Source organism: Astatotilapia calliptera, chromosome 15, assembly GCF_900246225.1.
Source record: "Astatotilapia calliptera chromosome 15, fAstCal1.2, whole genome shotgun sequence".
NCBI lineage: Eukaryota > Metazoa > Chordata > Actinopteri > Cichliformes > Cichlidae > Astatotilapia > Astatotilapia calliptera.
In genome coordinates this window covers 7,830,913-7,854,247 of record NC_039316.1, presented here as the reverse complement: position 1 = coordinate 7,854,247, position 23,335 = coordinate 7,830,913, and the positions used below count along the sequence as shown (strand labels likewise).

The following is a 23,335-nucleotide window of genomic DNA, read 5'->3' as shown; positions in this document are numbered from 1 at the left end:
GTGAATGGAAGATTACCTGAGTTAGAGAGTGCAATGGCTTTGAGCGTAACAAACTCCTCCTTCTCCATACGCAGCTTCTTGTAGCGTCGGACCAATGGCAAGATGGCAACATGAAGGTCCAGCAGGCCTGAGATCCTCGCCTGCTCCTCATCTACCACGTAGTCCTCCGCATACATTATCTCATCCTCACAGGGCAGTGAGCGAAACACAATGCTCAGCACCAGGATCTCCATCCAGGCACTCTGCAATAGACTCATCTGGTCTGCCAGCGAGAGTGTGGAAAAGCCTGCAGGAGTATAAAGAAAATATATGTCACATTTGAACATTTTCTAGGTACTGCTGAGCCCTCACACAGAACAACCATGTGACATAGTAAGAGGGCAGCCTATTAACCCCCCTGCTCAATTGTTGCCTCTTTCAGTCCTCTGTGTGCTTTATGGGCTATGTACAATTGCTGCGCAATCCTCAAAGAAGTCCGACTTGAAACAGAGACCGACTGCTGTATGCAGTGGCTTTCAGGGAGCAATATAAATCAGTCAGGAGCAGAGGCCTTTGAAACATGAGCCAGGGCTGCCTCAGCCATCAACTCAGTCCTTCTGCAACCCACTGCATAAGCACATGAGACCCTGCTTAGTGAGGACAAATCCAGACTTAACACTGATTATATCGTATCATTGTCAGAGTAAGGACGGGTGAATAGACATTCACTTCTTCTTTACAACAACTTCAAAGTTAATTCTGTCATTTAAAACAGACTAAATTAATGTACTGAAATTCCAACTGAGAAAATAGGAAGGAGAAAAAAAGAAGATCGTGTGGATTTATAATTAGACTTCACCATTTTATAGTTTTCGCATTTTCTAAGAGACTTTTGTGGGATTCCTCCACCCTTTTCATAAAAGGGTAAAGAAAAACCTTTCAAACAGTAATCAAAACACTTCTGAATCAAAAAAAACAACCTCTGTTTGCATCAGAAAGACCATCTGATGATTTTTTTTTCTTTTAAAGGAAGCAAGTGAAAGTACCTTTTATCTATAAAAGATATAGCCTACAGGTTTATAATACTTATATACATAAAACATTTACTACAACAAGAAACTCTAATAGTACATGCCCATGTCACGGTACTTTCTGACCCGTTTTTGCTGATGGCCATTAAATTAAAATGATCAATGCTTTATAAATTGTAGCCCCATAAATGCACAAATTGGGTCATTTCAGCCCACTGCCAGGTGGTTGCTATGCAACATGATGATAATATATCATGTGTAATTCCACTTTTGTGGATATAAATGAGATGTTAATGTTGTGAATTGAAAACAATAGGTGATGATGATTTCATGAGGTATTGTGGATTGTTGTACATTCAAGGTTAAAAAGGTAATTTTAGTCATTTGTAATATGGTTCTCATGGAACCTGAAGGTATCATAACATATCATCCATAACTTAAATTTTGTGGATGTGTTATTGTTGTGAAACTAAAACTATAAAATCCTTTTATAAGTTGCTGCAGCTTCAGAAATGCTAATATCATGTCATTTTAACCTGTTATTAGCTGGTTGCTGGGCATCAGAATATCTGATATAGACAACAACCTTCAGGTGTATCAGATGAGCCTGCGTACCAAGTTTGGTAGCAAAAACATATGGACAGACATACACAGATTTGCGTATCATAGTAAAATGTCTTTTTTCCTGTTCATGCACAATCATTCCCTGTATATGAACATGGTGTCTCACTCTAATCCTGTTCCTGCCTATCACATTGTTCATATTCTTTATTGGCATCAACTTTCAACTCACCTCTTCTGGCTGTGGACTCTGAACTGGTATTTATTGGTTAGTTCATTCACAGGAATTTTGAGCCACCATGATTAAGAAACTGGATCTGTTCTGTAGCTGTGGTGTAGTTCTCCCAACAACATTTACCATCATGTATCACAAGTGTATTAATGTGCTGATTTTCAGTGTGTGAGAATTTGTTTAGAGTTTTGCAACAGGAGAAATCAGGTCCGTACATATACTGAATAACATATTCACTGGGATTGGGATGGAATCATGAAGGGGAATGCTTTAAACGCAGCAATGTTAAGATCCAAAAACAAAGCACACATGCAGGCTTCTTCCTGTGTTGTTCAACCTTTTGAACTTGGTGTGGCAATTCATCCAAATCTCGAGGTCGACCCATCAACTTTCACCTCTAACATTCACACACACCACATCAAACACCTGAAAGGACCTCAATGGCCACAATACCTTTCACTACTCTATGGTGAATAGGAAGGTGATTGGGGGATATTGACCAGGGCCTTGAACTCACCACGCTGCTTACTTAAATCTTGAAACTTGTATGGATCGGAATCGGACAGGTTGACTTAAAAGGGGTCCTCCCGATGTTTCTTATCAAGCAAATAGAGGAACGGCGGGAAGCGAGAGAATGAAACAGAGAGAAAAGAGTGCTGGGGGTGTCATTGATTAGTAGATTGTAATCAGTCCACCAAATGCGAAAGGGTATCGATCCAAGCCTCAGATCTGACAAACAGACATTTGATGGAGGACATCCGGTACATGTTTAGTGGGGGGAAGAGAGGACCACAGGATCACTGAATGTAGATATCAATGCTGTGTCAGGAATTCATGAGTTTACTCCAGATTCCCCAAAGACACTTCTGCAAGAGAAATGAATGGCCTAAATTTGGTGAGGCTTATTTAGAATAGTGAGGCAGGACTAGGGATGGGTACCGGTGTCCGGTGCCATGATGGCACCGGTTCTGACATAAACGGTAGTAACCAGACCGAAAAGCAGCGCACATTTCGGTGCTTTATTTCGGTGCTTTTTTTTCCTGAGCTGTGATACACTTTAGATTCTAGCCAATCATTTTACGTTTCCGAGGATAGTAGGCGGGGCCAGGTACGTACGTTCTGTTAGAGCAGAGCTACAGATTAAAAATGTCCAAGGCGAAGCGGTCAAAAGTCTGGCTGTACTTCACAGCAAAATATGCAAACTCAGCAGCCTGCAACAAGTGCTTTAAGCTGATACTGTGATACTGTCAAAGGAGGTAACACCTCAAATCCGATGAAACACCTGGCGACGCGTAGCGTTTTTTTTTTTAAAAGCCCAGAAATGCGCCGTATTTGATAGCTTGCTGCGAGACCTCACACCGAGCACATCTACTGCGGGTGGGTTGCCTGTTATGCAACATCCCCCAAAAACACGAAGAGGAGAGTCCTGGCCCCTAGCCCTGCCAGTGTAGCAGAAATGATGACAGATGATGGTGGCAGCAGCCGTTCTTCTCTGCGTGAGTAGCTAATTTACGTTGAGTAGGCTAACCACGTTATTACATTAATGCATGTAAGGTGAACTAGCAAACATCATCATAGCTACATGCGGCTGTCTTCTTGTTTGATGGCAGATACTCCCTTCACCCTGGCTAAAAAGGCTAAAATGACCAAAGAAAAAGTGGAAAACAGTTAAACATGAGAGGTTTAGGACAAAGTTTGTGTTTTTTCCATTGTTTAAGCACTGCTTCCAGCCAAGAGTGATACCATATATGCCCCATAGCTGCAGAAAAGGCTAACATTGTTATATTTTTTACAACAGCTGAACATGAGAGGTTTTTGGACCAATTTTGTGTTCTCCATTCTTTAAGCACCGTTTGAGCACCGGCACCGTTTCAAAAGTACCGATTTGGCACCAGTATCGGATAAAACCTAAACGATACCCATCCCTAGGCAGGACAAAATAAGTCTGACAGTTAGAAAAAAGTAGCATAGTTACATACAGAAACAACCCGTTTAAATAACTATAAAGCAAGAACACTTAAGGCTAAAAATCATGCTTATTAGCTCCATTTAATGTAGCATACCTTTAATATACTGCCTCAACATAAAACCACCAATTGTGCAGAATGCCCTCCCTTTGTGATGCCAAAAGCTTGCTTATCATGGGTAACCTGTAGTGTCAGGCATCAGGACATTGGTAACAAATGCTTTGAGTCTTGAGAGCTGCTGGGTGTGGCCTTCGTGAACCTGGGCTGTTTTTGCATGTGGGACAGATGCTCAACTGGACTTTGTAAATAAAGTTTCGAGTTCTTTGTAAAATTCCTCCAGTTGCTCCTGTGCAATTTTGGAACTTGTGACATGTCAAAGTAACATCTGCATGGAGGCCAGGACTAAAGGTTTTCCCAGCAGAACATTGCACTGTGCTTTTCATTTTGTGACTCATTGGTGAAGACATGCATATATTTCCCTTATTTTCCCCCAGCACTCCTGGCCACCTTTTTCTTTTCTCTTTTTTTTTTAAACACTCAATTTACTGAAGCAATTTAGTGACTTCCTGGTTTCCCTTGGGTTAGCCTGGAGCTGGATGTGCGTCGCCTGGAGGTGGCTGAGTTAAGTGTCACTGTGGAGGGTGAATCCCCCTGATGAAATATCAATATTTCACCCTAGTGATTTGATGCCGTTTGACCAAACATGACACAATACTGAGCAAACCAGGCAACGTCAGCATCTCTGTGTTTGCAGTCTCTCTGCATGGAGATGAAGAACATGAACAGCGACGCTGTTCTGCTAAACTACAGGGTTTTAGAGTATTTATGTTTTACTTGTTAGCTGAATAAATCAAAATCCTTAATTTTACATCCTATAGGCTTTATCGCTATGCGTCTTCATAGTGTAGTGACTTAGACATTTGCTTCACAAACAAAAGGTTGCTGGTTCCATTCCAGTTGAGACAGAAATCCCCTTTAGGGTTGCGTCAGAAAAAAAAACATGGGGAGCTATCAGCTGTGGTGACCCTTGTGAACAAAGAAGCACCCGAAACTAGGTTTAGGTAAAATTATTTTAAACTTAAAGTGATTTCTTTAAAATAATTTAAAGAAATCTAGACTATTGGAAAATGCCTAAAAGACACTTTGAATAAAAAAATGTCAGTGCAAGAGTGCAAATTACTACTTATAGGGCTCAATGAAGCCTAATTTTTGGAGGTTACAGTTCACTTTACTTCAACTCAATTTTATTTATATAGTGGAAAAAAACCATCATCTCAAGGCGCTTTATGTAGGAAGACCCTACAATAATTCATCAAAAACCCAACAATCAGACAAAGTGCTATGAGCAAGCTCTTGGCGACAGTGGGAAAGAAAAAAAACAACCTTTTAACAAGAAGAAACCTCCGACAGAACCAGGGTCAGGGAGAGGCAGCCGTCTGTCATGACTGTTTGGGGGCGAGGGGAGGGAGACACGACAAAAGATATTATTAATCTCTGGCTGTTTTCCAAAGCATAAGTAATAATTAGATGCAGAGTGGTGTATAAACACATAGTAAGTGAAAAAATGTGAGTGAAGAAGAAACAGCAGCCTACAGCATAACTATGGGAGGATATAGGGTCACCTGATCCACCTCTAACAAATGCTTTATCAAAAAGGAAAATTATGACACTAATCTATAGAATCTAATCTAATCTATAGTATAGAGGGTCGCTGTAAAAAAACTGTAAAAAAAAGACTGAATACATGTAAATAGAGGGCTACTCAAATACCCATAAATGCCTAAAACTCAGAAGTTACTGCTAACTCTTTTAAGCTAAGTTTTGCTAACGAGGCCATTTTTCACCAAAGTATGTCTTTTACCTCTTCACTCTGTGCATTATTGCCAAAATTAGGAACACCCTGTCTCAGATACTAGAAGAACTAGTCCAAACATTTTTCAATTCCAGGCTGAACTCCTTGTTACAAAAATGCCACAGCAAGTATACCAACAGGGACTGGAAAGAGACACATTCTCTACTTTTATAACTAAGCTTGACAATTTTCTTTTTGATAATTAAACTATCTCAGTGACCCTGAAAAAAGCATTTATCTGCCACTACTGCATGCCATTAAATTTGAATTCTCTCTCCTCCAGCTTGTGCTTTGTACTCTCTCTTTGCACCTCTCTGCACAAGCTACACATTTATGATCTGTAGTTACGAGCCCAACTAACCTGCTCAGTGTTTATAGTGTGTTATTGCTCTGCGCTCATCTCTTCTCTCGCCACTCCCCACAGCTGACTGAGGCAGATGGCTGCCCCTCCCCGTCCCCCTAGTTCTGTCTGAGGTTTCTTCCTGTTAAAAGGGAGTCTTTTTCTTCCCATTGCCAAGTGCATGGCTACAGGGAATAGTAAGGTTTGTAACACTGCAAAATTTTGATCCAACTATGTAAACTGCTGTTTTTTTTAGTGATCAAATACATTTTAATGCTAATAGTTACAAAAAGATTTACTACGCTGACAAAATGTAATCAAAATGAAATTTTTTAGCCATAAAGAAAGAGACAGTAAGTTATATAACAAAATGTCCCTATTTATTTGAGCATTAAAATAAATAGGGACTGTTTTTTGCTAACTTTAAAATCAAAATCAGAAGTATTTTTGTTGCTTTTACATCTATCACACTGTTCACTGTTTTAAAACCATGTTGTGCTCTGCAAACTGTGGGGCAGCTTTTGTAGTAATGCATTGACCTGCAGGGGGAGGCTGTTGTTGTTGTTGTGTGTGTGTGTGTGTGTGTGTGTGTGTGTGTGTGTGTGTGTGTGTGTGTGTGTGTGTGTGTGTGTGTGTGTGTGTGTGTGTGTGTGTGTGTGTGTGGAGAGGGGTGTTGCCGTTTCACCAAACACATTACAATACTGTAACACTGTAAAAACCCATATTTAGCCAATGTAGCATGTTAGTCAGCAATATGTCTATTTCTTTAAAGGTCCCCAGGTCCCCAAAAAAAGAACTGTTTGGCAGGGTTCTGGTAATGCAACAAAAAAATACAGGTGCGTGTAAGATAACTGAGGCCCTGCTCAGTACAGTGAGGAGACTGAGTGGTTGGCAGTGAAGCTTGAAGCTGTCATTGAGAGCGAGGTCTAAAACAGACAGCAGTTCACTCTCTATTCATTTAGTATCATTACAGGCCTCCTAAGAGCCCTAATGGGCCTAATAAAAAGACAGAGGTAATAATGAGACTTGAGGGCCCTATATGAGCAGGAGGAGTAGGAGAGGGAGAGCCAGGGGAACAGGAGAACAAGGAAGCCAGAGAGTGTGTGTGAAAGATATTATGGCAGAGGGTGCGCGGGACAGAAACAGAGAAAAAGAAAGGAAAAAGAACGAGCATTAGATAAAGTGAATAGAGGGCGCTGTACGCTTTTGACTTGAATGTAGTCTACGCTTTGTGAGGTGGTCTGTGTGTGTGTGTGGTTACAAATCAAGGGCCACAATAACATGTCTCCTATCATGTTCTTGAAGCCAAAATGTGTGTTTTTGTTTTATTTTTTAAAAACTTCAATATTTTTAATTGGCTCCTTTGCACACAAAAAAACCTAAACCAAACTAAACTGTGAGGATTAAAAATTCATCAAATTACTTCTTTCCAGCTGTAAAACACAAATATTTAAGCCTTCACAATGAACACGTGTACCACAATACCTAAGGAGTATTACATGTTTCTTCCCAGCTCTCCACATGTGGATGCTGAAGGACTTTCACATTAATGGAGCGATCTGCGCTAATGACTCCTATTACCTCATCGTTAAGGCCATTTGCGCAGTGGGCTATGAGTGTAATGGAGGGAGTGGACTGTTAAACTGTAGGGACCCCTTTTGTCTTAATCGTTACTTGGTGACACTTTGACCCAGTGGCCGCGGGTAAAATGTCTCCAGAGTGTCACGTGCTGCCTTTAATAACTCTGACAGATCTGGATTTAGATCCTCACACCATACAAGATCAATACTTTTTTATTTATATTTATATATATATGTATATATATAAAAAAAATGTAATGAGAATAAGGCAGTGGAAAAACATTACAGTAAAATTCATTACAGGCCCCATGGGGCTCCATTAAATTGAGGAATTTGACTGTAGTTACCCTATTTGGCTCTTTTATGAAAAATACACCTGAATTAGATTTTTTCCCTTGTTCACAAGATGTTGGATGGAAAAGAGGTCAGGAGTAAAAAAACAAAAACAAAACAAAACCCAAAAACTGTGCATTTGGGTCAGGGAAGGTCCTTTTGTTCCTGTTAACGCTTGTTTCTCGATGTAAACTCGAGAGTGGTGAGACAGCATGTCTCAAACCCCAGCAACCCTCCATTGGCTAATCGTTTAATAAGGCTTCTCTTTTCCTAAACATTCATGTAAAGTTCAAAGGGCTGGTTTGGGCTCAGCTCATTTTGGCCCACAGTCCAAACAGATGATGTAAGCTTTCCCCAACAGGTAACTTCCTTCATGTTACTCCACTATGCAATCGATGCTGTTTTCAGATGGTTGCCCACTTGGCTGACTGTGGATGAAGTGGCTAGGTGCCCCACTAGTGGAACACAGCATACATTTGAGAATCACTGGTCTACAGCAAATTGACACATAATGTGGAGGAGTTGTCTCCTAATGTCATTCTCCATTCCTGAACTTTTCTTACTGCTAAGGCCTCAATCACACGAGCCTGTCAACGACCATCTGGCAAACAAAGGTCATAAGGTTGTCAGGTAAGGTCCCTAGTTAGTTGCCAGGGTTGTCAGTAGTTTGCATGGAAGTACTGCAAATACTTGCAGACATCTCTCTGAGCTTTAGTTAAACTTAAAAAAGTACAACGCAAACCGGAAATAAAAAAAATTTACCATTAGAGTAAATTTTCCTGCATCAGCCAATGCATTTCAAAAGCGTCAACTTTTACTTTGAAGGCAAACAACAAAATGACATATAAGTGTCATTATTTATTAAACAAAGCCAAAATGCTAAATAAATACGCCCCATGATTCAGTTGTTAGTAGAACCGGCTTTAGTGACAATAACTTGAAGTAACTGTTTTCTGTATGACATCAAATCATTGTAACCTTCTTTACGCCACTGATTTAGCCCATTGAGGTTTGTTTATGTCAAGCTCTCTTAAGGTCCCCTGTATTTCAATGAGATTGAGGTCTGGACTTTGACTGGGCCATTACAACACCTTGATCCTTTTTCCACCCGTGAATAAGCTTTCTCACTGGAGTTCAATTAAAAAACAAAAACAAACTTTAACTCTTACCAGACTGATGTGCAAGAACATTGGGCTCAAATTGTGGTCATAAATATTTTGTACTACTGAGTTTTGTAACCTTGTAAACCAAAATATCTGAAAATTTTATGTTTGTGCATTCGTAGATGAGAATTTGTTTGTGTGTGTGTAAAAAAGATTTGTGTTTGTAAAAATATTTACACAAGTTACAGTTTTTTTTTGTTAAGGTCTGCTTACAGATACAAAACAAAAAACTATGTGTAAAGCTCTGCGTTCAAGTTTCCTGGCTGTGTGTGAGTTTCAACATACAAGTACGAATTTTGACCCGTTTTTTCTTCCTTTCAGCTGATTGGTCAATGTCATCTCAATCACAAATTTAACAATCCAATCAGAGAACAGATGGGTTTGGCTGTTGGAGTGGCGCTTTCCATATAAAAGTTTCAGATATTTTGGTTTACAAGGTTACAAAACTCAGTTCACAACTACGCATTTGATTTACAAGTACAAAATATTTATGACCACAATTTGAGCCCATACATTCCTGATATCTTTGCTGCTTGGCATTACATTAACACACATCTGAATACCGCAGACCAGCAAACTGCCAAAACCTCAGTTTTCACAGAGGTGCTCACCCTCGCTGATGATCAATTAATTAACTTGATTAGTAGCAGCTTGCTGCCACTTATCTTTCTATTTCCTACAGAAGCAGTAAGGATGTACTTTGTTTACACACTTCTACATCTTTTAGTTTTTGTCAAATAAATAATGACACAGGTTACATGTCATGTGCATTTCCTTTGAGGCTTTATTTACTTAATTTTAAACAGATAATTTTTATTATGTCCTGATATGTAAAGCCACAAAATTAAAAGAGGATGTACTTTATTTTTCCCATAACCGTATTTGCCATCGTCCTATAACTACTCTGGGCCACTGCTCAGCAAACGATTCATAGTCTTGCTTTAAGTGTGGACGATGAGTCAGTAAATGGGACAAATAGGACAGCACTGTGCCAGCCCAAAAGGAGACAGAGAGAAAAAAACTCCATTGTTTTGGCAAAAAATCATTTTTTATTTACTCTGAATAAATTCATTTTTGTTTTTACGACTAATTAATTGTGTTTAAGCAAGCATGAGACCTTTTTTCGTTCCTTACTCTGACGTAAGGATTTGCTTTTTTTTGTTATCACCTTGAAATAAATGCACAACAAAAGACAACTGAAGATAAAATTTGTGTCCTGACTGCTGCCATTTATTTTAATCAATTAGGAACCCCTTTAAGAAATGCATCAGTGAAGAATATTACTAGCTTTAATTGAATAATAATTGAATTGACAACACGTGTGTCTTTTACATGCTTTATTTAACCAGATCAATGGCTTGCATATACTTTGAAACCAGCCAGTGCTCCTTATGAACACGCGGAGGTCCAAAGTGTCTCCTTCAGCCGATAAAGATGAGAAGAACGGAAGATCTAAGAACATTTGCATAGCAAGTCTTATTTAAGAATTCATCAACAAGGAGAAGGGAAATCCATCAGTATTTCCCTAAATAAATCAATTTCACCACAGGCCCTGTGTAGTCTCCTTAAGTAAGTAAGAGGATTGCTTTCTTTAAGTCTGGGATTGAAATGGAATACATTGACATAGGGGCGGGTCCCCCCCACAGACTCTCCCACCCCACTCCACCCCACCCCAGTCAAATCAAAGGTTTCAGCTGCTCTTTATTGATTAGATTTTAGAATATGGGACTAGCTTCTCCCTTAGGTGCAGATGAGTAGCAGATGTTAATTATCCTGTGTGTGTGCATGCGTATGAACGGGAGGGGGTGGCGGGTTATGTACAGCAGTCGGTGAAGTACTCCAGTAATCTCACACTGTAACATTTGAGCAAATCAAAGAGCAAATGGGAGCAGTTTCTCCTCCGCTTTACTAACTGCACAAGACCACACGTGAACCTTTTTTTTTTTTTTTTTAGCAACTTAATAGATGGCCTGTATAAAAAGCACCTATGTCTGAAATTTCACATTAAGACAAGTGTTTGGAAAGCCAGAGCCCTGATGACAGGTTCAGTCAAGAGCAGTCACATGTTTCTACCTGGGATATGTTTGGCCCAGCCAATGATGACCACCAGCTCGCGGTCAGCCAAGTCACAAAGCGTTGTCAGAGCCTTGATGTCTCCGTCCGGCATGGTGGGGTCAGGCATGGCATAGATCTTCTCTGGCTCCACCACCAGCAAATGAGAGACGATCTTTGTCACTAAGAGGGGGAAGAGACAGAGAGAGCGAGAGAGAGAGAAGGACGGAGGGCGTGAAGGAATATAAATGTACTGTGGTGTGCGACAGTTTTAGGCAACAGTGTTTGCCTAAAATATGATCATATTGTGCCACATCAATCTCATCTTCATCTTCATCTCATCATATTCCTCAAGGGGATTCATTTCACAGCTTTATGTCCCATCATATTAACTAATAAAGTTAATGCTTTTTGTAATGCTCAGGTAATACACACATTGTTACTGAGTGAGATTTTAAATGAAAAAAAGAAAAAAGCAACAAAAAAGCAACTCACGTGGTTTTTTGGCTGGAGGGGGGAGGGTGAGGCCGAGGTAGGCGCCGTTTTCGGCATCCAACCGCCGCTTGTACTTCTGACGCCCCCCTCTCACTCGATCCAGACGCACACCTGCAAAGAAAAATAATTAAAAATATCACGTATGCATAAGATAAACCAAAGCCACTCTGACGAATCCACAAAACGTAATGATTACGTAGCAAAATAAAATAAAAGGGAACTTTTCACTTGTTATGTTTGGAAGTAGGCGTTGCTGCTGACTTTCTCACTTTCTTTTTATATGCTTAATTTTTGAAAGTTACATTCAGTTATAACGACCTATTTTATGGCATCGTATTTGCTACAGCTTATTATAAAACTGTAGCCTATTTATTGGGGGGGAAACTTGACCTATTTTGCTGTGTCATCAGACTCTCACGAGCATTTCAGGGTTTTTAATTTTCTACCCTGTATATGACAAATACTATATAACCATTCTTCATATAATATACAGTACAAAAATTAGGATAACAGCATTTTTCTGTCATTTATCTACATAAACAGTTACATTCCTTTATTTTTAACCTTTCAACCATCAAGCAGGACTTCTGAGTGGAAGTTTAAGCATTTACATGCAGGATTATCTTCAAAGCCATCACAGAGGATGCGGGCTGGATGCACCTTGTCTCCTGAATTGATACGTTTGCATTAAAAGTTGTTTGAGCACTGAGGGAGAGCAAACAGATTTTACATGGTCAAGTGGAATTAAGTCGTGTGAGATTTCCCAGTGACTCATATAAATTCCTTTGATTCCCCTGGAAACAAAAGAATCCGATTAGGATGGTCTTTCAATTTCCTGACACCGACTATCCACTAACCTAATTACCCACCGTGCCCAGAGGGAGCTCATTCTTCCCAGCAAACACAGTGAGATCATTTTATGCCTGGCAGATTGAAGCTAAATCGAGAGCCCCTCTCCTAACACAGCTTTCCATTTGTACGCCTTAAAGTAATCAATAAGGCTTGCAAATAGACTTCTTGTTCTTTGAACACATGTGGATGCGGTTTTAATTAGTCAGTTAGGCAGGCAGGAGCTGGGTTTGCGATAGATGGAGCTTTAGTGGTTGTTTTTAGCATTACTCTTGGTTAAGTTAAATTTAAAATGATAAATTGGGCTTCAGGAAACAGTGTGCATGTACTCCAGATATTAAATCAGTTCAGGAGCCTCTCTCTCTCTATTTAATGGTACACAGAGGCCTAATAAAGGGTTATGCAGTTAGTTAAGCCTTTCACAATAATAAGCTTGTTTAATGCATAAATATATTAAGAAGGTACCAAAACCGAATTCATGCAGCATGTTCTTGTAAGGCTAACTGACAGTGAATTGTTGCTGCTTTTGCCCCTAACATTATCAAGACACACACACACTGACACACACACACACACACACACCAGTTTCCCTGCCGTGGGCTGCTAGGTCATGTAGCTACAACAAGCGACAAGTGACCAAACAGCCAGAGTTAGAATTCCAAGATCCGCGGGGGCTGTTTGAACTCGAACATCCAACTGGCCCATAATTAATAGACGCTGACAAGAATTAAGAGCTCAGCGCTAACCAGTTTCAGTTTACAGCTTAGCGGCGCTCCAAACAGCAGAGACCCGAGGCAGGAGGGCAGGGACAACGACAAGGGAAAAAAACAAGGGTTAGATAAGGCTGAAGAGTGGGAGGGTTGGAAAATCAAACAGAACAATCTGCTGTGCTTGGATGAATATATCTGTTTTCTGATGGTTTCTTCTTTCTCAATTTGTACATCCTCTCTCTGTCGGCCCTGCCTGTCCCAATGACCACCTGATCTCACCAGTGCGGGATTATCTCCTCCCCATGTGATATGGAACAGTACTGAGAATATGACCACAACAAGACAGCTGAATGAGGCCCCTGGAAGAGGGCCGGAGAGGGTGCGAGGGGGGCAGTGTGTGTCATCGTCAGCACCGCATTCCTAACCTCAGGCCCAAAACCACATCGGCCTCCGCGCTTCAAGACAATGCGGGTCCAGACGAGAGCCTCTGACATGGGTTGGGGGCGGCGGGGGCCAGGCGGGTCCACAGATCATCTTAAAGGCATCCAGATCCTTTTTTATGGTTGCTGGCCTTTCATAAAGCGTGACAGGCAAAGTATGGATGCATGGGTGAGGTTATGGGGTAAAAGAAATGTGTGTGCTGGATAATATGAATTCACATACTACAGCACGCTCATAACTTTGTGCTGACTGCGAGAAAGACGGGCTGAGATACTTGGCTGAAAGTCTATTCTTGCTATGTGAGTGTGTTTGTGTGCGTGCACATGTGTGTGGCAAGACGATGAGGCATATTTACATTGGAGCAATCTTTACAGCCACCTGATCTGTTTTGCTTTCACATACACAACATTTATTGACTTGTTAAAACGTTAAGGCAAATTTCTTATTAAAGTGACAGTGTTTCGCTTCATGCGCTGGCCGCGGGTGCGCCGGGTGTGTCCTGCGGATTATTTTGCTATGCGTTTATTATTTGCACATTAAATCGACAGATATCTATTTCACCATAGCAGCTGCCAAAATATTCATTTTATGCCCACAATGAAAAAAATGACAAAAAAACGGCCCTTAAGAATACATAATAACATTTTTAAAGTCCACCTTAAAACACAAACATCAAAATGAAATCTGAGTTAAGTATGTGATTAAATTTTCGGCCTAAAGCCCCCCCCCAAATTGTCTAAATCCACATTCTTCGCAATGTGGTCAGAAACATCGGTCTATATGCTGAAAAACACCCACATCAGCAGTGTCTTCAATGTAAAACTGAAGCCAGAAAAACAAAAATACACAAAGGAAGACAGAAGGTTGAGCAAAAACAAAAAAAAGTGTCCAAAAAAACCATTCATGATATAAATGAGATTCATTCTTCTGGTACAAAAAGATGCTCTACAGAGCAGCTGTCATCACTGAAAGGTGCATGTGTCTCATATCGAGACTGTGTGTTACTATGTGAACATGTGCTCGTGTGTACATGCGTGTTTAAGCTTCTCACTCTCAACTATTTTCAGCCTTTCACCTGTCAGAGGCGCTTCTTTCGAGAGAATGTGTCAGAATTGACTGGCTGGCTAACGCTGCCAAAGGGAGATTAGGAGCTCCCTATTTTAGCTGGGAAAAATCAGAGGGATGTGGCGTGCAGCCCCCTCCGACGCAGCCTGCTCACCCTTTGCAAAGCGCAGCCGCTCTGCCCTTCCAGGGCTGCCTCTCAACATCTGATCTGGAAAGTCAGAAAGAGCTACAGTAAAGGCTGTCATCGGGTTTTTTTCTTAAGTCTGGGTGGGCTGAAAATAAGAAGGGAAAGGCGAAGAAAAGACGACACAAAAAGTTGAAGGGAACTGGATTGGGTTGGGTATTAACATGGCGCACCATCTGCTGCAACCCCCTCCCGGTGGCCTGGCAATGCTGGCGCTGCTTAACCGTAACTGCCATGGCACTTGTATCACTCTTTATCATGTTTTACACTTACATAAATCTGAGCCAGCGTGTCCACAAAGGGCTATTATTTTGTCTCGCAGTGCCGCCCTAACCACAGATGCAGCTCTAATAAAAAACATCTGCAGAGCTCGAGAAGGGCCGAGATCATTCATGAAGTTGAAGCTGGTGTAGTGGACAAAATAAAATGTTTTTAAAAAGCTAGAACGGTGTCAGTGACAAGCATGGGACCTCAAGGAGCGATTCTGAGCCCCTTGTCAGGGGTGATATACATTTTAACATGTGTGTCGGGAAGCGAGTACATGTATAGAAGGGTTGTTATGAGGTCAGCGCTTCGCTAAATCCTTTTCTTCGGAGGAACACGTGTTAGCCTCCGTGTCTGATCTATCACCTGCCAGACAGTGAGGACAGGCCAGTGCAGAGCCTCTGGGTGGGCGCTGACTTTCAGCTGCATTCTGCCAGCTACTCTGACACCCTAAAAAGCAAACAAGCCCCCACACATGTGCTGTTAGATAGACAAGTTTACGGTACAAGAAAAAACAAGTGGCAAGAAGGGAGGGGTCCTTCTCACTTATAGTTCAAGTACTTCGAATGGTGCAGACCAACACATGCTAAAAATTCTGGTTCTGAAGACGCCCACAGAGTATAGACTTTGGGTATATCTTTATTATGGTGATGTAATCTTAGCATATAGATTGGTTTCTGATTTAAGCCTATTGATTTGGAAGGGACCTGACAGTCTGTGATATTGGATATGGCTTTACTAATCTTTTGTGTATGTGGCCGGAGGAAAATAAGGCTGTAACATTACCCTGGTAGCCACGTTCGCTCAGGAAAGACTGCTGATCCCTATCTGTGGTTAGGAGAGGGCGAGACAGCGGTGTAGGTTGCCAAAATAGTCTGGCAGCTTGTGTTCATCCACCACATTACAGCGATGTCAGAAAATCCCAGCATGCAAAGAATAAACCACAGAAACACCGAGCTAACATCACTGAACTAGAACCCACCAGTAGTGACTAAAAGAGCAAACTGTAATCGCCTTTTATGCTCAGACCTGCTTCTTCCAGGACAGACACTCAGTGGGTATAAGGCGATATGCTTCTGTTCCAGTGGGACTTGGTTTTTGAACACGATAATTTGTTAACATGATGATCGGACACCTGTTCAAGGACCAACATAGATACCCATGCTTACTGGCACAAAAAGAAAAAAAGAATCCATCTCTCTTCTTCAGCAGGATGTGACTCAAAGCGGAAATTGAAAAATGCACACGCGGTAGATTCTTGCATCATTTAACACCGTACAGTAATGCTATGGGATATTAGCGCCGCTATTAGCTGGGGGCACTGACTCCTGGCAGTTGTGACTGACACCATACCTTCCGTGAGTTGTAATTACGTGAAAGTTTTTCCACTGACCTGTGACCTTTCATCAGTCTCAGCTGTACATTTGAGGGGTCAGTGAATGAGGCTTCCTCGAACAGCTGCCCTTCGCTGCCGTCCACCCGGCTCATCCAGGTGCTCTGCTTTGACAAAGCAGTAAAGCCGAACCAGGAGAGAGGCCTGTCATCTATATTATTTATTCGATTTTCTTGGAAAAATAATAATCTGTTACATCTTAAACAGACAGCTTAGCTCAACATACCCTTAAGCATAATCCATAAATTCCCTTTGCATTATGTTGGCACTGGCCACAGCTAGAATACCTGATTTATTTAGACCCCTATCACACCTGAAGCCACCAAACCAAGTTCGAAGAAGTAAAGTCAGCTGATTAGTGGCAGGTGGCGCACAGCAGAAGGGTTTTCCCCACCCACTAATGGGGCTCAAAATCCCTGGCAGCTACCCTTTAAAAGTCAGGATGGCACGACTGGCACGAGGAAGAGAAATATTGGAAACTTCTAGAGTAACTCATCACAATATATAACTCTCACAGCACCCCGAGGGAGGCGTTTTTTAGGAAGCCACTGCCAACGTGAGGGAAATTTGCAATGGGAACAAATGAATAACTTATGAAACTTACAATATCCAGTTTATGTATTTATCAATGTTTACCTGTTAATAGCTGAAGATTATAATAGTTAAAATAGAAACGTATCTGGAAACATTTTATTAATTAAAAAGTTAAAATGGTTTCATTTCAAAGGAAAGAAGTAAAAAAAACACAAGCCTGCTTAATATTGACAAGGATTGCTACGAAAAATGAAATTTGCTCAAATGTGTAAACCTTCAACATAAAACCATTTTTCTGTTTGGACACCACAATCATGAGTTTACACCTAAAAAATCTGTTTTTAAGCTGGAAAAGCTTTCAGTTCATCCACATCATAGAGTCAGTCAGCTATTTTTTTTATGTCAAAGATCAAGGTTTACTGCGATCTCACAAAACATATTTGGGCCAAACTGATTAGGTCTGGCTTGGATATGGATATAAAACACAAGTTAACTGGTTTCTGGTTTCTCTGTAATTATTGTATTTAGGTCTGGACTGTGGAGGCATCACTACAATTGTGGGTGTCTTCAAAATATCCCTTCAGTAGACGCTCAAACATTCGTCTTTGTTGGTTTAAAAGATTTGCGTTTCAAATCTGAGTCTGGATAATTGTGAGGATAATAGAAACCTTCTTTATTAAGCGAATACTTTAACACTACGCTTCCTTATTCTTTTCAGTGTATCCATCTCCTGTTTGTGGAATGTGCTGTTGTCTTTAAGTCCTCTGGATTCATTCCACGCTGCATTAGTTATTATTAATCTCTGGCTTTCTTCCACAGTGTATCTTTTGTCCTGTCTCCCTCCCCTTAACTCAAACCAGTTGCAGCGGAGTCCGCAGGTTTCTAACCATTGAAAGGGAGTTTTTCCTCCCTGTCACCGACTGCTTGCTCATAGGGAGACGTCTGATTGTTGGGATTTTATCTGTATTATTGTAGGATCTTTATTTTACGGTAAAGCGTCTTGAGGTGACAGTTGTTGTGATTTGGTGCTATGTAAATAAAATAGAATAGAACTGAATTGAATCTATGAAATAATCCTTGCTAGTGTTTCCTAGATTTTACCCACAATGTCACTCTGCTGCTTGCAGTTCAGAGTCTGCATTTGTGCCTTCTGTTATTAGTCCTCCGTGTTTGAATCTGTTGATGATATAACTAACCTTGCAGGATAATAGAGTGTTAAACACCATTTAAGTTAACATTTTAAGAAATTACACAATGTAATTGTTCCTTGTCGGTGACCAGCCCTTGGTCACTTGTTGCAGGGTGATCTCATAGCATAAAGTGAGGCTAGCCGCTGTCCCCTCCCCCCTACTGGTTCACTGATCAAAGTCCCCCTTAAATCTGTAAGAGTCCACGCCACTGCAGTATGCCATGATTAAGTGTCCTTTTTACTCTTAATTGAACACCATCACTTTTAGAAAATCGCCTACTGTGCCACATATTGCGGTGGCTGTGACGCTGCGCCTCGCACACACACTGGCCGGCTTAGCCTGGCTCTCCGCTGACAATACCCCACAGTTTTTCCTTTAAGCATGCACTAATAGTTTCAGCTTTATTTCTGAAGCAAATGTGTTGCTATTTTTTTTTTCTTCTGGCCAAGAGTCAAAGGCTCAGTGTGAGATATTTTGGCCAGGATTAAGACATAAAAAATGGCTGCATGTATAAATAGTAGCGTTATGCCAAACAGAACGGACGGCCCCTCTGTCTGAGAGGAACAAACGCAGCTACGTCACAGTGAAGCTGGGTCAGTGAAAGTGAACTAAAAGAGAGACACGCAGTCTTGTGTTACTGGGACAAATTTCAGTCAACTTGTGCAGGCTGCTATTACCAGATGTGTACAAAACTATATGGCCATAGTTTTATTTTTAGGAAACAGTTGTTTTTCTCTATGTGGAGCTTATAAATAAATTTATAAATCGTATGTTTCTTTAATTTAGGATTCAGTGTGGACTATGAAACACATACACACACATTAATGCTATCAGAGCACATATTACGTCCTAATAAAATGTACGATGCAGTCATTCCTCTAATCAATTACACTTAATCTTAATGTTGGTAGAAATAAAGAAATCCTAATGTGTGAATGAAATATTTTAAAAATTCCTTTGCTTCTTTTTCTCTAAATCTTTATTTTCTTATATCTTTTATGCCATCAACACCTATGGAAAGCCTACACTTCTGCCTTTTCCAACTATTTATTTATAAGTGACTTATGTATGTATGTATGTATGTATATATATATATGTATATATTGTACTATTCTTAGTTAGTGTATTGTCTGTCTTGTTTTAATGTTGGTTTAAAATGGAGCACTGTAACAAAAAATAATTTCCCCCAGGGATCAATAAAGTATTCTGATTCTGATTATTTCAGCACATTATTCAATTAATTTACTGTTACTGTCAGTGTGCATTTATTGTCCTATACAGCGTTCGTACCACAGTTGCTCAAAAATTATTCTTTGTTTCAGTATAAGACAAAGAAATGTAATTAAAATAGGCTGTATTTCAGCAATTTGAGATTTTGTTTTTTCTCATGGACATCTGTCCAGAAATGTTCACTGAAGTCCAAGCTCAGCACAAGCCCTCTGCGTATAAATAGCATGATTTAGACTTTTCATAGACTTTGCATTGGTGTAGGATAGTTCTTCTCGCTCTGCAAACTGAAAAGATAAAAAAAATGCTCTTCCCGTGGAAAGAAAAAAGAAAAAAAGAAAATCTATCGGCTAGATTTTCCCTCTGTACTCCCAGAGGACTCACACTGGAGGAAAAACAACACGTGCAGGAAGTGAGGTGGGATATTCGGAAAGCATTTAGTGGATCAATACGGCAGGCAAGAGAGGGGAAGGGAGACAGACAGACAGACAGACAGAGTGGGAGATGGAGAGAGAGACACCCAGAGCCCAGGGGAGAGGGAAGTCTTGGGGGAACAGCCTGTGCTTTTTAAGAGTACTGTTACACATCTCAGTCGGTCTTGGTAAGAATATCCAGCTCAGCAGCTTTTTCCACCCGGCTGAGTTAAACACTCAGAGGCTCGGCAGTGTGAGGAGAAGTAAGTAAGGCTTGTGGGTGATGTCACCGGTGTCTCCCTGAGGCCACAGCTGGCTTTAATATCACTGACCATCCTCTAGACCGGAGTGACCATCACAGATCCACAACCATTGAAAAACAGACAGCTTACTCTAACATATAGGCAAACCTCCTGATTTCAGCTTGATCATAAAATCTTTACACCATCTCATATATTTTAAAATATAGAATCACAAGACAATTTGGTGCCATAGAGGAGAGTCTAAAGTTTATATACTAATAAACAGAGAAAGCTGCCTAAGAAGCATATGATCTTTAGGATTTTGATGTGACAGTTAATTAATCTAGACAGATGCTATTAGCACCAAGGTGTCAATAGCCAACAATGCTATTTGCACCAGTGGGTGGAAAAGTTAATGTGGCTATTTACACCAGGGAGTATATAGCATGGCATATACGGCATCACAGAGACAAGCACCGGGGTGTCCGTAGCCAAAAGTGTTACTTGAACCCAAGCACTCACTGCCAGAAAGGCGTTCTAACACCTCAACTATAACCTTTTCCTGCACATAAAGAGCTAGTTTTGTTACCCAAGCTTAGCCACAGTGTGACTGAAATTAAGTCTAAAAATTACATGTGTGTGGTTTTATAAGGGACACAGACTCCAGACAAAAGTCTTTAAAGCATTCATCCACCGCAGCCCTCGTCACTCTGCGAACTGTGAACTCAACTGCTTCACGCTGCTTCCTATGTGATATACAACCATGGATACAACAGTACTTAGATTTTTTCGTAGTGCTGAGGAGCAGCACTGAACAGAGACCCCAAATAATGCAGCTTTGACAAGGGGCAGAGTAAAAATAAAGGGATAAAGCAAACACACACTCACATATATATATGTTGTGTGAGCTTGTGTGAAAAACCAGTACTCACCCTCTTTTAGCATGCCAACTTTAAGACATTTCATAAAGCGGCAGGCCTGGCAAGACTTTCGTCTCCTTTTGGTGATCTCACACTCATTGGTAGCCGGACAGCTGTACTCGATATTCCCTGGAAAAGGATTGGAAAAAAAGGACTCCATTATTCTGTGTGCTTAAAAGATATACATCAGCAATTAGGAATAATTTGTTTTGGAATTATTGCGCTGGCAGGAAGATCAAATCACACCAGGCGCGGAGTGAGAACACTGCAAAATACACAACACGTGTGTGCACATGTGTGCCTGTGAACGCACACACACCTGTCCCAAGGTGACCCCGTGTGACACTCCTGAAGGAGAGGAGGGTTTAGTGGCATTTTGATGGGGCATGTAAAAAGCACCTACCCGCCCCGCAGTCACACTCAAATTTTGATTCACAGATAAATTAGCTTCATTAATGCAGAGCGTCCTCTCTGCAACGCTCACCACGACCCTTTCCAGCCCATCCTTCTTCACCTAAAGGATGATGGGAAAACTGCCCTCCCTCAACAGCACGGGGCTAAGAGACGGACGCACAGCTGAGCACTCTGCATAATGTTCTCCAGCAAAGACCAGGAGCTGCTGCTAGACTGGACAATCTAAGACTGCGATATCATGTAGCAAAGCTCGATGTATTATTCAAGTCGTCTTGACGGTTGTTGGCTCACTATGGAAATATTTCCTATGCAATTTAATCACTCAGATCCAAAAACAGCCAGAAAATGCAGACATATTGAATCTGCTGGAATTTAACCGCTGCCCGTCTTTCTCACCTGATTCCGGTTAAGAGTTTTTTTTATTTATTTTTTCCCCAAATCATTACGCACACACTTCAAAAGTTGACACGACACCAAGAATCCAGTGACAAATCCTCTTTCCCAAGTATCCGTAACCCCATGATTGACTGTTTGAACAATGTCCCGTAAGTCCAGAGATGTATTAATGGTACCTAAAAACAGCAAACCAGGTGTTGTCTGTTGCAGGTCTGCCAGAGGAGCACACACACACACACACACACACACACACACACACACACACACACACACACACACACACACACACACAACCCCCTGTTGGTCAAGGAGAAGGTGCCAACATTTGTCAGGATCCCTGGCATCGAAAGTGCCAGCAGGGTCACACGCACAGTTAGGGGCCGAGGGCACCACGCCAGCATGTTGGCAGAGGCTGCTGCTGGATTCGGGGTAGGTAAAGTCTGTTAAACTGAGAGGCATTAGCAGAGGGGAAATAAAGTACACTGCAGCGCTCGTATGTAGAGATGCACGCCATGTACCTTACTGCATACTACACTGCAAACTAACTGCATGCAGCAAGAGCGTTATAATATTTGCAGTATTAATATATAGTACTTTAGTTTTATTCTCAGTGCGAATACTAGAGGGTAAATTCTTATGGTAAAAATTACATAATCTAATGAGTACACTTAATACTTTTTAATGCACAGTAATGTCCCACAATTCACACTAGAGACAATTAAGAATAAATGAATAACTAAAAGAAATATATATATATATATATACACACATGTTATATATGATGCATGTTGTATACATAAAGAAAATCTAATTCACGTTAAATCACATAACCACATTTTGCACAAGCACAAAATGATGAAAATGATGTGATATGTTGAAAGGCATTAATAAATCTGTGAGTATAAAATTCCGGTTTTACAAAATGAAACACAATAGTTTTCATTTTTTTCATCTTTCTTCAGCTGCCTCCTTGACGTCTGCTGTTTGTTCTATTGTTGTAGAGCACCGAGCAATATGTTATTTTTCACTAACTGAAGGCAGTGATTCTGAGCTTTGCCTTAACAAGCAGACAACATTACAGTTTGCTGCATGCCTGAAATGTTGAACTTATTCTCTGTACTACATACATGCAATATTTCATGACCTTCTGAGGTTGATGAACTTGCTTGGATATCAAATTTTCTTCCTTCAAAATCAAACAGTAATCCAAAAATAACAGGATAGGTCAAATATGACCTGCATGTGTGTGTTTTTTGTTGGGTGTGGGTGGGTGAGACGAGGGTCCACAATAGACTTAAATTGCCTACCTCTAAAAGCTCACTGTCGGCAACCCTCTTAGTTAATCAGGTCTTGTGTCCACCTTTATTTCTCAAAGGACATTTCAACCACTCTAATAACCTTCCTTAACCTCTCTTATTTTCCCTCTAAATTTTGATATATTATTATGCTATGCTATTATCCACGTGCATCTCCACTCAAGTTGGACCTCTTCCTGTCCTCCTCCTTTA

General features: G+C 40.8%; 1 protein-coding gene across 7 annotated transcripts in view; it reads right to left on the bottom strand.

Moving 5' to 3' along the window:
* LOC113037632 (steroid hormone receptor ERR2-like) overlaps positions 1–23,335 on the bottom strand; it is an 82,207-nt gene that overhangs the window by 5,696 nt on the left and 53,176 nt on the right. For all 7 annotated transcript variants that reach the window (XM_026194909.1, XM_026194907.1, XM_026194908.1 and 4 more), the window contains 4 exons: positions 21,030–21,146; positions 11,586–11,696; positions 11,112–11,273; positions 17–286 (listed from right to left, as the gene is read on the bottom strand). In XM_026194909.1, coding sequence (XP_026050694.1) covers positions 17–286; positions 11,112–11,273; positions 11,586–11,696; positions 21,030–21,146 — 660 coding nt within the window. The remainder of the gene's footprint in view (positions 1–16; positions 287–11,111; positions 11,274–11,585; positions 11,697–21,029; positions 21,147–23,335) is intronic.